Genomic DNA, 16469 nt, shown 5'->3' with positions numbered 1-16469 from the left:
GAGACACGTCACATCGAATTGGCAGATAGGATGTTATAAAGTATTCTCACAAAAATCACAATGAATCTCAAAACCATAAATAAAATTGTGGATGTTAAAATCACATAATTATAAATAATCCATAGTTTTCAATTTTTTGTTCATTATTGAATAAATGATACTTGTGAATTCAATTCAATAATAAGGTTTATTAAAATTGCGTACCAATATCAACGCTGCACTCTCATTCGCCCTTGAGGACTGTACTATTTATGTATTGGATGTTACGTGTACAGTCTGAATAGTGCAACTAATTCATCTGCAAAACTTTCTGCTTCCTTAGCTAATATAATTCAATTAATCTAATTAAATTATTTTTATTTTTGCTATATATATTTACGCTCTTAAAGAGTTAAAGCGATCACAGTCGATTAGATTGCACATTTGCCCGCGGAGAGACACATCCACTAAATTGCATTTAGTAATTGCGGAAGATTCGGCGGCGTATTGCGTAAATGTGAGGGGCTTTATTACGAGACATAAGGTACGGTATCGAAATACATTGCCGCCTCGTGGCACCCTGTGGCGACAAATAGAAGGAATACATTTCATTCGAATCGTCATCCTCGGGGTAGCAAGTGGTCGACATCTGCGTGATCGTCGTTTCTCCCCAATGAAAATATAATTATGTCCGTTAATGTAAGGGAAGGGGATATTTGTCTATTCTTTCTCACTCTCTCATTTTTGTTCTTTTTTTCTACGCACTATTAGCATGCACAATGAGACGCGTAAAGGAATGAGGAAGTTTTGTATTCCCACAATATGGATAGTATAATATACTTCTATAGTGTTATAGGCGCGTGCTCTTGATTTATCGTAATTAAGCTAAAATGGGATTGGTTTCGATTTATTTATGATTTCTATTTCCTAATAAATAAATGGAGGTTGTACCAATGACTACGTTTATACGACACTTTAGTAATGAGTTATAACTACTAGCATAAAATTGTGTAAACGATGGTTTACATTGGTATTATAATCAGTAGTTGTTATTTTACATCCGATAAGAAGTGTAAACATATAAAAACTGATTTTAAGATGTAAACTTAGTGTGTAAACGTAAAAAACGATTGTTATGCTTTTATTGCTTATAATTTCTTCAATGCTACGAATATATAACATAATAACCAAAAAGAACTGTACAATTGTCATTATTACATCAGTAGGATAAATTAAAACTGCTTCGTATAAACAAATATTTCGAGAATTATAACTATGAATAGGGATTAATAATATCGGAAAGTTCCATCCATCTAGCGGCAAATAGTTATAGCTAGAACTGTCGATAACTCTAAAGTCTAAATCCCAAGCATAATTTTTTAGTTTTATCATCAGTCAATAAAATTCAGTATATAAAAGTATTCGATGTGGAATTCAGACATATAAAGTCCTACACTACAACCAGTATTTCCGCTCGAATTTGCTTAAACATTGGTTTGCCAAACATTCGTTTGACAGAGAAAAAATTGTTCTAATTAATCGCTTGCGCTCAAATCATTATAATCTTAATTATAGTCTTAACAGCTAAAATATATAGTTGCTTTCAAGGCTTGCCCTTATGGCGGTCCCCAGCAAGATATAAACCACATTATTTTTCATTTTTTTATTATTATTATTTTTTTATTATTTTTTTTTATTTTATTTTTATTTTTTATTTTTTTTTATTTTTTATTTTTTTTTTTTTAAATGTCACATAGTAAGAATCTAACGTTTCAAAACCGTTCGTTGTTGCAACCTAATTTTGTTTAGCGGGAGTGGACAAACGATTGCAATAATGATTTTACCAATATTCGCATTTAGAGATTTCAACTTCACAGAGCTGCTTTGTGAAGTTGGCATCTTTAAATACGAATATTGGTAAAATCATTATTGCATTCGTTTGTCCACTCTTTGTTCACGTTTGTCCACCCATTATTTTCGTTTGGCTACCCTATGTTTATTATATTTTTCGTAATAATGTATGATTACTAAAATTTATTAAAACTAATATGTTATCTAGAATGTGCTTTTGTCCCTTATACTGATTATAGGCCGAGCAACCGAGATCGTTGAGAAAGCATTTGCGGTCGCTTGAAGCAAGCTATTAGAGCGACAAGGACGAACGTCTCGCTATCTCGCTCACTTGGTTCGCCGTGCCGGCCGTTGAAGGTTGCCAAATGAAAAAGACGGACATAGAGCGGGCTTTGTTTGTTTTGTAGTGTCCAAAAATCTATAAAAAACGCCTTATCCGATTAAAAAAAACATTTTTTTGTAAATTAATATTATATTTGTGGTTTTAGCACCAAATCCATATATCGACCCTACGTTTTTATCGATAGTGTCGAAAATGTGATACGTAGTTCACATCATTTTATAAAATTGATGTTGGTGCCGTTAGCGTACGGTGGCTTTCGCCTATCACGCGATAAAGGCCGCCATGGCCTCTCTCAGGTTTCTCTCTGGCCTGTTCTTTTTCTCTGTACTGTGCCCACAGGGCCCACAGTGCAATAAGATGAAGTGAAACAGATATACGTTCGTTTCACTTCAACTTATTGCACTTTCTGAACTGGTGCAGACATTGCAGGCAAAGACTCCATTTTGAGTGTACACTTTTGAACTAGTGCGACCAAGTGCGAGAGTGCGACCAGTGCAGGAATAGAAAACAAACCGCATGTTTATGCTGCCTTGAGCACAATTTTCTTTGCCGGATTCTTTAGTTTTATATACGATGCAAAATCGTGTTGAATGCGCATAATTTCATTGAAGGTGAGGAGCGTTTATTGGATAAAATTATCTTTGGTTTTATATGTAAATAAAAGTATAAAATAACAAATAATTATGTGTCATTTAAAACTAATTCAATTACTCTGCCATGAATATATATATGCATTTATTAATTACATTGTCATAATCCCCCCCCCCCCCGCCCATGATTTTAATAAAAATGTATATTCGACGTCTGTTTATATGCAGACGATGGATAACTTAACCTCTATAGTTTTGAACTTCAACCGGCTTTGAGCAAATTTTTCAATTCGATTGATCAATCGCGTTATGCGCAAATGTAGCTTTTACAGAACAAAATTACATCTGCGCACAATGCGACTGATTAATCGATGAATTTAAAAACTCACCCTCTCTTAACAAGGCCAATTGTCGCGTTGTTTTGCCAATTCTTCTTTTGTTCTGAGTGAATACAAATCGAATATAATTTTACGAAGATTTCAGTGGAGGAGGGATATTCTATGTAATTACCATCAACAAAATAAAAACGTATCTTTAACTTAAAGACGCATGTAAAATGCGATTGAATAATTATCTTTACACATGTTTATGCAAGTATTTACGTAAGTATTTTATGCAAATGAAACATTTGGATGCTTTTTAGATGTTTTATATGTTTTGATGCAAATTTCAATGAGTATGTAAAAATAAAAACAGATTTTTCAGTGATTTGTATAATTTGTTTTACTGTGAATGCAAAATCAACATTTACAGAGATATATGGATAATACTTAATTTGTGACATGAATTTTCATATAGTTCATGAGTTTTCATATAATGTTGACTTTATAGTCTTATTTTGTGGACCAAATTGAAAATTTTACATTGTCAGTAGTGGATTAAATTACTTCCCATAATCTTTTTCAAAGCAGCATAAACCAGTATGTGGAATAGTGCAAGAAACCAAATGTTTTATTACATTTCAAAGGAACAATTTTATTTTTATATTATTTTTCTCTTACAATATATATAACTACTATTAAAATTAATAGATTTTTCAGGAATTATTTTATTAGTACTCTCTTAAATTTAAATACTATTAAATATAGTTCTTACATATCCTTTCATATTAAACTATTTATTTAAAAAATAATTACACTACATTTTATTATTTCCAATTTAAAATATATATCATCTTTACATTCTGATAATACTAACAATCTTCAACTCTTCTATCAAATTTATGAATCAAAGTATACATGAGAATTATAGAATCAAATTTAGAATGTAATAACTATGAGAGTTGACTATTCTTATACATATCTCTGATTAATAAGTCAATATTTTTTCTAGACTTACTCAAGCTGAAGGAATATCAAGATGAACAGTAAATACCGTAAACACCGTTTAACACCGAAACATCAAGATTCCCTATGTTTAATATTCTCAATTTTCACTGCAAATGATATAAGGAACTTGAGTGTAACAAATATTAGAACATCATTATCTTTTAATATTCTTGGACATCCACTAAAGAATGGATTATATGACCCATCTTTAGGTAAAATATTTTAACTTGCTATACATATTATATATACCTTAGTCAATTATCATATGTTTTGTCTTTATTTTAATCATGTTATATATTTAATTGTTACACAATTTTATTAATAGTCTTAATTATGTATAATTAGAGAGAGAATGTATGAGTGTGTATGCACATGTTTGCATGGAAATTTAATATTTGATGTCATTAATGTAACGTACATTAGCCAACAAAATTAACGCAACACCTGTTTCACTCTGTAAAAATAAGCATATTTCAAGATAGAATAATTTCGTCAAAGATTGTCGTATCAAGATGTCTAAAAAAACATTTTACAGCTTGAAACCTCTACTTTTCAGATTGCTACTTGAAAAAACGGTCTCACAGAAATTTTATGAAATTACACATCATAAATGAAGATTAATCAGATCTCAAATTTTTTTTTTTTTATAAAATTTGCGGAGTTCCACGGGGCGAAATAAAAATTGTAAATAAATGCGATTTACATCATTCAAAAAAGTGAATCTTTACTTTCAATTTGTTTTTTTACGAAACTCCGTACGATTTTTTTTCACCGAGTTATTCAACGTTGAAGTAAAAATGACCCTTTTGAAAGTAAGAGAAGATGATAAAATTTTGTCTAAAATCAGGGAATTTTAGGATAAGTCTATTTTTGCAGAGTGAAACAGGTGTTGCATTAATTTTGTTGGCTAGTATATATTAACCTTTAGACTACCGGCATCTTTTCATTAAAATAGTGATTCTTGTTCCTCAAAAATTTTTATATAAAAGTAACGTACGCATGATGCAAAATTTCGAGATTTTTTGCAAAGCCACAAAAGTAGCTTTCTCAGTAAGGAACATACAATCAAATATGATAAATATATGATATATGGTAAAGTAAATATGATTAATGTTTATTTTTTAAAAAATAGTGTATTTGGGGATTTTTGGTATCGCTGATTCCAATTCTGTGAGCATAGATTTATAAAATTTTAAGCCCTAAGCGCAATATATTAACAACATAAATGAATATAAATGCATTGACTTAGAATTTTCCTTTAGCATTATCCAGAGCTAACGACTTGGCCGTAGAAAATTAATAGTTCCATTTGGACTTTCTTTTTTCTTTTTTTTTTTTTTCTTTTTCATTTAGTGTTTAAAATACCACTAAAAGTGGTATTTTAACCCAAACTCAAGAGAAAAACACAAAAGTAGCTTTCCCAGCAGTCTCAAGGTTAATACTATATACATATATGTTGCAACTCGTCGGCTTGCGTAAAGGAGCACGGTAGTGTCCTTACGCGTATGGTCTTAGCACCAAGACACTATCGTCTCTTCAAATGTATATTTTTTTCATTAATAACTGAAATATGTGACAAAAAATTATTAACTTGGAAAGAAAAAGGGCACTAGATTCTATTAGAATGATTTTTGTAATAAATAAGTTTTGCTTGATAAATATCAGCGTTTGCGTAAAGTTATCTGCGCTTAACTCCTAGTGCCCTTTTTCTTTCCAAGTTAATTTTGAATTGTACGGGAGTTTTTGTTATCAAGGAATTATTATATAAAAAATTATTATATTTTTTATATTTGGTACAAATTTTAATTTAGTATATTTGATTTCTTATAGGTGCAATGAAAAACAGTTCAGAGCTATGCAGTACATGTGGACAAAACGGTTCCAAGTGTCCAGGTCATTTTGGTCATATAGAATTACCAATACCTGTTGTGAATCCGTTATTCCACAAAATATTGTCTATGTTACTTAAACTGGCATGTTTAAGTTGCTTCACGTTACAAGTGCCATCGTACATCAAATTATTGTTGTCCGCAAAATTAAAATTACTGTACCAAGGACAACTTTGCGATCTTGATGGTTTGGATGAAGAAGTAACATCCATATTATCGAATATTGTTAAAGAAGAAGAACGAACAGAGTATATTCGTAATGTAATTGACACTTACATGCAGAACTTCTTCAATAGAAATAAATATAGTCAAAACAAGAATTCTGAGAATCAAACTAATATAAAGAATATCATTACGCAATGGCACACATATATTGAAAGTATACTTAAACAATATGTGAGAACCAATAAAGCTGGAATATGCATGAATTGTCACGATAGTCTTCCAAAAATATCAACACTACAAAACAAGATAATGATAAACAACAAGAAAATTACATCTTCTAAAGAAGTACTCTCAAGCAAAGTGGCACATAAATTGGAAACTATTATGGTTATGCCAGATCAGTCAAAGGAATACCTACGAAAAATATGGAATAACGAAAGAGATTTTCTCAAAATAATTGTACCTTGTTTAGAATTGGTAGATATTGAATATCCCACTGATATATTCTTTTTCGAGGTAATACCTGTGCTACCACCGATCGTACGGCCGATGAATCTTCTTAATGGCCAAATGATTGAACATCCTCAAACTCACATTTATAAGAGCATTATACAGGATTGTTTAGTCTTGAGGAATATTATACAAACTATCCAAGATGGAGGTATTGATCACTTACCCCAGGAAGGTCGGCTTGTTTTCGAACAAATAAAAGGAACTACAGCAGTTGAAAAGTTGCACAATGCTTGGCAAGCGTTACAAAACAATGTGAATCACTTGATGGATCGCGACATGAATAAAACGCCAGAATCCATCAATGGTCAAGGCTTGAAACAAATTCTGGAAAAAAAAGAAGGTATTATTAGAATGCATATGATGGGTAAAAGAGTGAATTTTGCTGCACGTACAGTTATTACTCCAGATCCTTATTTGAATATCGATGAAATTGGCATTCCTGAAGCTTTTGCCCGCAAATTAACGTATCCTACATCTGTAACACCGTGGAATGTTACCGGATTGAGACGATTAGTCTTAAATGGTCCCAATGTTCATCCCGGTGCAGTTCTAGTGGAAAATGAAGACGGATCGATACAAGCCATTAATAGCAACGATTGTACGCAGAGAGAAGCTATCGCGAAACGTCTCTTAAAAACGAGCAATAGGACCAACGAGTCTTTTATCGGTGTGAAAATAGTACATCGACATCTTCAAAATGGCGATATATTGCTAATAAATAGACAACCAACATTACATAAACCGAGTATAATGGCTCACAAAGCACGTATTCTCAAGGGAGAAAAAACATTACATCTTCATTATGCGAATTGTAAAGCGTATAATGCAGACTTTGATGGAGATGAACTTAACGCTCATTTTCCACAAAATGAATTAGCTAGAAGCGAAGGTTATAACATAGCTAATGTATCCAACCAATATCTCGTGCCAAAAGATGGAACTCCATTAAGTGGTCTTATACAGGATTACATGGTGTCAGGTGTACGACTAACGACTAGGGGTAGATTTTTTTCAAAGGTGCATTACATGCAATTAGTTAGTATGGCACTGCCAATAATGCAAAAGGACGTAGTTCTGTTATCGCCAACTATCATTAAACCGAAAATGTTGTGGTCGGGTAAACAAATTCTTTCAACAGTCATAATCAATATTATTCCCTCGCATAAAACACGAATTAATTTAGTCTCTAGAACGAAAATTAATGCGAAAGAATGGCAAGCAGAGACACCACGACGTTGGAAATGTGGTACAAAATTTAAAAATTCGATAACTATGTCGGAAGCAGAAGTTATAATTCGACACGGAGAATTATTGTGTGGGATATTTGATAAAATGCATTATGGTGCAACTCCTTACGGTTTTATTCATTGTATTTACGAATTATATGGTGCAATATGCGCAAGCGAAATGTTAAATGCATTTGGTAGACTATTCCAAATGTTTCTACAGTGCGATGGTTTTACTCTCGGTGTCGAGGACATTTTAATAATTCCTAAAATTGACGAGAAACGTAAGGAGATTATTTCCGAGTGCAGAAAAACTGGCGAAACTATTCAAAGATCTATGGTAGAAGTATCTGAGGATACACCTATGAACGAAATTCAAGCTAAGATGGAAGAATCTTATTGGAATAATTCAAAATTTCGCGCGCAAGTTGATCACAAATATAAGAGCACTTTAGACGTTTATGTCAATAATATTAACAAAGTTTGTCTGCTGATGGGACTTTTTAAGAAGTTCCCAGACAATAATTTACAGCTTATGGTGAAATCTGGTGCAAAGGGATCTATGGTTAATACTATGCAAATATCATGTTTGCTCGGTCAAAGCGAATTAGAAGGTAAAAGGCCACCTTTGATGATCAGTGGGAAAAGTTTATCAAGTTTCCCAGCCTATGATTCAACACCTAGAGCAGGTGGTTTCATCGATGGCAGATTTATGACCGGCATCAAACCCCAGGAATGCTTTTTTCATTGTATGGCTGGACGCGAAGGTCTTATCGATACTGCCGTAAAAACTAGTAGGTCTGGTTACTTACAAAGATGTTTAGTTAAACATCTCGAAGGCTTGATTGTTAGTTACGATGCGACGGTTAGAGATCACGACGGTAGCTTAATTCAGTTTTATTACGGAGAGGACGGTCTCGACGTACCGGGTTCGTGTTTTCTAAAAAAGAATCAAATCACATTTCTAGTTGATAATAAAGATTCTATTATGGATGCAAAGTTATTGGAATGTCTAAAAGGAAATGATAAAGAGATTGCGAAGACGATAAAAAAGATCAAAAAATGGGAAAATAAAAATGGTTCCTCGTTGCAAAGGAGGAGGATCAGTGAGTTTAGTAAATTTTCTATGGAGAATTCCGATCAAAACGAAGAGAAACAAAAAATCGATCCTAGTAATGGAAGAAGCAAAGCTACGTTATCGCTTATCGAAAAGTGGGTAAATGCAGAAAAGGAACTGAAAGAGTTATATCACGCACAATGTACCAGATGTCCCGATCCAATAATGTCAAAATATAGGCAAGACATTCAATTTGGAGTATTATCTGAACAGATAGAACACTTGATTGATGAATATCTCTCTTGTTCGACAAAAATTAAAAAATCTGTTTTGAGAGATTTATTATCCATTAAAGTTATGAAAACGATTTGTCCGCCTGGCGAACCAGTTGGTTTATTAGCGGCACAATCTATAGGTGAACCATCTACTCAAATGACTTTGAACACTTTTCATTTTGCAGGACGTGGAGAAATGAATGTGACTTTAGGTATTCCAAGATTACGTGAAATCTTGATGACGGCGTCGAAAAACATGAAAACTCCGAGTATGGAAATACCATTCCGAAATAACTTGCAAAATCTTGAAAAACATATAAAGAAGCTGAGATTGACACTAACAAAATGTGTTCTACGCGATGTATTAAAAGACATTGTAATAAGCAGACGAATGGAGGAAAGCCCACACAGAAGATTGGTGCACACTTTAAAAATCAAATATCTTCCTCATAAATACTACAAGAAAGAGTTTTCTGTTCATCCGCGGGATGTGATTAAATGTACTGAAGAACAATTTTTTAAAAATATGTTCAAAGAAATTAAAAAATCTGCCAATATTTCTAAAGTTTTATTAAAGTTACATTTTGAAGGAGAAAAAAGACGAATAAACGATGAGGACGCAATAATAGATCAAATTGATCCTGACGAAGTTGTATCGGAAAATTCTAGAAGCAAAACACGGATGGATTTAGGAGAGATGCACGAGTCATCCGACGAGGAACAAGTCGGGGAAGACGCCGATGCTACAATGACTAAATCATTATTGCGTCATCGAGAGAATCAAGAATATGAAGATCCTGAAGAAGGGGAAGAAGAAGAAGAAGAAACTGAAGATATTATATTAAATGATAAAGAGGAAGAAGTAAACGATAATAATAATAATGCAAGTAGAACTTCCAAGGCTGAGGAAGATGATGATGATGATGATGATGATGATACTCGTAAGAAATTAAATCGTAGAAAAGATAAATTTACTAATAGGAAGGATCGTGTCTTGAATATGTATGAAAATGCTATGGATTATGATTATGATGAGAATAAACTATCATGGTGCACATTCACTTTTTGGGTAAGTGTTTAAATGAAAATTTGTCTTATTTTACGATTCTTTTATTATTTTACAAAAAAATATTTACAAAAAATAGTTTTCATTATAAATAATATAATTTTATACATTACAATTAATTTGTGAATGTTTGTACATTGTGCTTTAATATAAAAAATATTTTCTTATACTATAGCTAACTGTAAGGAACATACTGAAAATATATGAATTATTTATGTATGTGTAAATTGCACAGTAATACTAATTATAATACTTTATCTTTGACGTCGTCTCTATTTCTAATTTCTTAAAATTCACAAATATGTATGAAAAGTTCAAGCCATGTTCAAAAAAGGAGATACTCAAAAATTTAAACCTTTTTATCTAATAATAATATATTAACATGAAAAGTAACTGATACATTATTAATTAAAGGTGCCAGTACAAAGTGAATATACATAAAGTGTATGTAACTTTCGGCCGATTTTCGAATCGTCTCCGCCTTCCGTTGTCCCCCTCACCTCACCGCACGTCGCTCGAGCGACATTTGATCTGCGCGCTGAGCGGTGAGGTGAAGGACTGTGTTTAAAAATTCATATCTCGTTAACCATTGTGAAAATTGTAAAGTGGTAGATGACTTTTCGACACAGTTTAGTCCGCGCTATCTATACAAAAGTGATGGTAAAAATTCTATATATGAATACACAACAAATAAGAGTCTAAAGCTTGTAACAGTCGAAACTGGATCTTAGATGCTTAAATAATTTATATTTATACACATATGTATTGTAATTATTTGAACTGCTCGTCGAATTAAATTCTCAGACTTCGAAACATAAGCTGTAGCAATATCACAAATTTAATGGACAAGCAATTTTGATAATTTAATGTTGGTCAGGTAGACATCCTGTTAGAATGATGTGATATGCTGAAAATCTGTAAATATCGCGAAAAATATTTATTACGAAAAGCTGAAAAAGTTTACATTTTGATTAAAATTATATAAAATGGAGGATAACCAACTATGATTGGTCGATTTTCACGCTTACTTCTTTTAATTCACTACTGTTACTGCTCACTATAGATCACGTACTACTACTACTCTCTAACATAACGTACCTTATGTCTACGTTTGATTGGATATTGACACATTATACTTATCTTTTTCAGTTACCACTTAAAACGATCAGATTGGATTTGCCGACAATAATCAAGAATACTGTGAATAAAACTGTCTTATGGGAAACAAAGTATATTAAGAAAGCTTTTACATTTCAAAACAATGAAGGCGAAACAATTCTTAAAACAGATGGTTTAAATATAGCGGTAAATACATTTCATAAGCAAATTTGTACAAGTAAAATATATTTTTCTACTTTTTGTGTTCTTTTTATTGCAGGAAATGTTCAAATACGAAAACATACTTGATTTAAACAGATTATATTCCAACGACATTTATAATATCTCTCAAACATATGGAATTGAAGCTGCATATCGAGTTATTGTAAAAGAAATTAAAGATGTCTTCAAGATGTATGGCATCACCATTGACTCTAGACATCTGTCCTTAATCGCAGATTATATGACCTTCGACGGTACGTTCAAACCACTTAGTCGAAAAGGAATGGAGAATTCCGCTTCACCATTACAGCAAATAAGTTTCGAAAGTTCGCTGGGCTTTTTGAAAACGGCGACATTGCAAGGTGAGTTGTATATCGCAGTGCTCGATAACTATGTGACCATGCAACGCAGTTGCATAGTTATGTTGACTAGTGTCACGTGTAGGGAAAGGTGAGGGATGGATAAGGTACACAATGTAGAAGGTTTACCATGCTTCATTTTGCGGCGCAACACGAGAAGTTCCTTCGATCTCCTCCATTTCTTCTTTTTGTCTCCCGAACCTTTTCCATTGGATGCTCCGCGATCATGTGCTCCAATCATCCCGCGCTCGAGATCGCTGTGCTCTTGTTTAAATCTACGAGATTTAAACAAGAGATTTTCACACTTTTCACATACTAAAAACTACTAGTTTTCGGCCGTCCCGGCCGCTCTTACTCTACGCTGTCGTTACATTATCATTTTCGTTTTCGGAGTCGCTCTCCGATGACATCTCTTCCGACACCCTTTCTCGCCATGGTTTCATATTAGTCGCTTCCCAAGTACCTTGATGTGGCCGCTGAGATATTTGGCACCTTTCATTATTGGTCACGATATATCGATCATTCCTTAATTTGTGAATAACGGTGTAAGGACTCTATAAGCCGGGGTTAATTTACCGCTTTTAGAAGTAATATTATGTTATGATTTATAATAGTTTGAATTAAATAAAGATTAAATGTACTCTTACATATATATTTTACATATAATATATTTTGCATATTCTGTACATGTATATTGCATATTAATGGCATATATTATAATTCTTGCATAAACTTTCGCAGTCTACTTATAACACATATAATAAGAAAATAATATTGGTTAAAGAAAAAATTAATTACATAAAAAATTATTTCTATTAAAGATATAAATGACATTATTACTCATATTTCTTCTATAAAATTATACATACAGTAAAATTATATATATACTTGTTCGTTACTTATTTTTATCTTATCATTTATAGGAAAAAAGGATGATATATTATCACCTTCGAGTAGATTGATGTTAGGACAACCGTGCAAATCTGGAACTGGGGCATTTTCTATTTTACCATCATTGTATAATATGTGAAAATAATAAAATTCAATATACACATTATAATTCATAATTATATTTTATATATTTATAAGTTCATCATACATTTTACAAAACAAAATTTATGGAAATTTTTTTATTATTGAAAAATAATGCTGTTTTAATCTTTTTTAATTACAATGCGTGTACAATGTAAACAATGCAAATTATTTTTTCTATTTAAATAACCATTGTATATTATTGATGTAAAATAGTAGTTACATAGCTAATCCAGTATGTAATTTTTTACAGTTTTTAAGAATACAATAAATTTAAGCATTTGTGATAATTTATTTACTTGTGTTTTTGAATCGTATTTTTTAGTTTATCATAATTTGCCCCGGAAAAAGTCTCCAACTGAAAGCATTAACAATTTTATTGAATTAGTTTATGAAATAAATAGCTGATTTATTTCATTATTTCTTTGTATAATATTAAAAAGCAAGAATTTTTAATACTTAGATAAATTTTTTATTCGATACATACCACTTTGCCTTCTTTTATGAAAACAAACGTAGGCATACTGGATATCTCGTATTCAGCAGCAATATCTTCACATTCATCCACATCAACTTTAAGGAAAACAACATCCTGCATTTCCTATATAAACAAAAATATTTATGTCTTGAATTTCAATAAATCCAATGAAACTTGATTTAATAAAAAATTAATGTATGATGTATAAACCTTGGACAATTCTTCAATCAACGGTCCAATCATCTTACATGGTCCACACCATACAGCAAAGAAATCGATAACTACCAGATTATTACCTGCATCTTTAAGTTTAATCTTCAAGTCATCCTATAAAAGAATAAATATTATATCAATTTTTCTTTATTAAATATATTTTTATTTTACTAATTGATGAATAAAAAGTACATAAATTAAGAGAAATTGTTATAATACAATTTCTATTCAACAATAATAATACAAATATTTATTAAGTGAATGTAAATAATCATATTATACAAATAAAAATTGTAATACAAATATTTATTTGTCTATAATAGGGAGATACACAGATAGCTATCTACTTGCTTTCATGAACTTTCATTAGTCATGCAACAATTTGCCTTTGTCCTTAATGCCTTTCTTTTAGTCGTTTAGTGACAATTCGACGTAAATATCATCTATCTTTCTTTCTACGAGTAACGAAGATAGAATGATTCGTGTGTCATTAAATGGAAAGTACAGTGCGGAGCATTATTTCGCTGGATTATAAGTAGTGGCTTGACTTATCGACGCTGAGACTCGCTCAAAACGCGCGCGCTTGAAATAAGAAGAGTTACTGTCAAATTGAATAAAATAGTCAAAGGAATACATGAACTAAATCAGGATTGCCACAAATTTTTAATCGTAAAATACCCTGACATTTCCCTGATTTACTGACAAAATTTTGAGATTTTTCGTGACCTTAAATAATACAAATGTTAAATTATCCTGGTGATCCAGCAATGTAACATAGATGCACATTTTCTTCAGGAAACGAATTCCCCCCCCCCCCCAAAAAATAGTCCAAACCAATCATAGAAGCACAAGGCAATATTATATTAACAGCTATAAAATATAAATTTATTAACAGCTATTTTATTTTCTCTGACAAGGATGCTCAATCCCTGACGCATTTTTTTAAGTTCCCTGACATTTCCCTGACTTGTGGCAACCCTATAAATGAGTGCATGAATTTCATGCATTTCTGCAAGAATACATGATTTTATACGCAAGGGAAAAAACGCAATAAATTTCCAATGTTTGTCTGTGTCTCTTCTTATTTCAGGCGCGCGCGCGTTGAGCGTTTCCGACTCAGCGTCAATAAGCCGCTATTATGATCCAACGAATTAATGCTCCGCAGTGTACCTAAAGTAACGAAAACTGTAACAAGTAATATTTTAATTTCCAACTTTGCTGATTGGCAAATATATTAAGGAAAAAATAGATATATGACGCAACATACATTACGTTATATTACCTACTTCAATCCGATAATTTATCTTTACGATTAAATGATGACTGATGACATAATTAAAATTGTTCATGGTTGATGTAATATCGAATGAATCATTCATCTCCACTTAACATTTGTAAGTTGTATGTGACGCGTATAAAGGTGCGTTTTACTCATACACGCTCGTATTATTTCACCCTTGCTTAACATTCGATGAACAAGGACGAAATTATACTCGCCATCGTTGGGAACGTTAAAATTCGTAAAATTCACGCTTTCGAATTGTATAATTAAAGTAAAAAAACCATCTTTACGTAACGATTAAACATTAATAAAAGCAATATATATATATAATAGTATTTTTTGTTAAAAAAAAAATATATAGTATTTTTTGTTAAAAGCAGTATATATATATATATATATATTACCGTTACTTGAAAAAGTAACTTTTCGTTACTTTTCTGTTACTTTTTAAAAATCAGTCTGAAAGTGTACTTTTGTAGTATTTTTTATTTAAATTTATATATATACTGCTTTTATTAACGTTTAAACAAAAAATACTACAAAAGTACACTTTCAGACTGATTTTTAAAAAGTAACAGAAAAGTAACGAAAAGTCACTTTTTCAAGTAACGGTTACTTTTTTTACTCGGTAACGAGTAACTGCAACTTGTTTACTTTTAAAAAGTAACTTTCCATTCCCAGATAATAACGTAATACGGAATCGATTGTTTTCAAGGTCGAAACCGAAGTATATATATATATTTCGCAAAGTATAATACTCATAGGAGTGACTCATGCTGGAATATAGTATTGCCAGATACCTATACATACACTAATTAACTAATCTATAACTGTTATCAAGTATAAGTTTTAATAAATGTAAATCTTTGCGACAAGCGAGCGAAACAACGTTGCACGTGATCGTGTTCCAACGTTGCGCAATATTTCAAATTATTATCTTCAATTATATATAAATTTAAATTTGTTTTAGAAATGAAAGTCGATGTAATTGCACAATATTACCTCATCAAAGTGCTGCAAGATATGTCATTATTTTTTCAAGTTGGTATTATACTTTTCTGCTATATTCTCTCAGCTTCTGGCCAGTTCTAGCCTGGCAACCACTGGCAACATTGCAGGTAGGGCGGAACGACGGAGCGCAACTATTTGCGCGTGTGCGACGTACACTCAAGGTTATCTTATTTCATATATTATGTGCATAAACCGCATTGGGGTACATATAGCCTGTTCGGACAGGTGATGAAATTATTGTAATATTACTTACAGAATTCTGAATAAGAGTAACTTCTCCTTCGTGACCCATTATTTAGACGTCAGCAACGAGTTTCTTCCTCAAAAGATCGAAGAGCGTGACTGAACCACTGCACGTTACGAAGCGCGTCAACTTCTGATTACTTCTTGTACTAACGATTGCTGACGTGTGGCGCTCAAGGTGTAATTTCATGTGGCGATCCCTTATGGAGATCCTAAAGACGATTAAGGCCTATCGCACATGAAATGCAT

The 16469-nt window shown here is 32.0% G+C and overlaps 2 protein-coding genes across 2 annotated transcripts; one reads left to right on the top strand and one right to left on the bottom strand.

Annotated features, from left to right (window-relative positions):
* Window positions 1-4122: 4122 nt before the first annotated feature.
* Window positions 4123-13253, top strand: RpI1 (RNA polymerase I subunit RpI1). The gene is made up of 6 exons (XM_018551946.1): window positions 4123-4303; window positions 5922-10285; window positions 11432-11587; window positions 11661-11964; window positions 12885-12978; window positions 13247-13253. The coding sequence occupies exons 1-6, from the start codon at window positions 4123-4125 to the stop codon at window positions 13251-13253; spliced, it is 5106 nt and encodes a 1701-aa protein (XP_018407448.1).
* LOC108783416 (thioredoxin-2) lies at window positions 13165-16351 on the bottom strand. The gene is made up of 4 exons (XM_018551979.1): window positions 16231-16351; window positions 13682-13798; window positions 13481-13594; window positions 13165-13351 (listed from the first exon to the last, which is right to left on the bottom strand). Exons 1-4 carry the CDS (start codon window positions 16267-16269, stop codon window positions 13289-13291), a joined length of 333 nt encoding a protein of 110 aa, XP_018407481.1. The 5' UTR covers window positions 16270-16351; the 3' UTR covers window positions 13165-13288.
* Window positions 16352-16469: the final 118 nt, after the last annotated feature.

Source organism: Cyphomyrmex costatus, unplaced genomic scaffold (assembly GCF_001594065.2).
Source record: "Cyphomyrmex costatus isolate MS0001 unplaced genomic scaffold, Ccosl1.0 scaffold15, whole genome shotgun sequence".
In the NCBI taxonomy this organism is placed as follows: domain Eukaryota; kingdom Metazoa; phylum Arthropoda; class Insecta; order Hymenoptera; family Formicidae; genus Cyphomyrmex; species Cyphomyrmex costatus.
The sequence above is the reverse complement of the archived record's forward strand: the minus strand, read 5'-3'. Positions and strand labels throughout refer to the sequence as shown.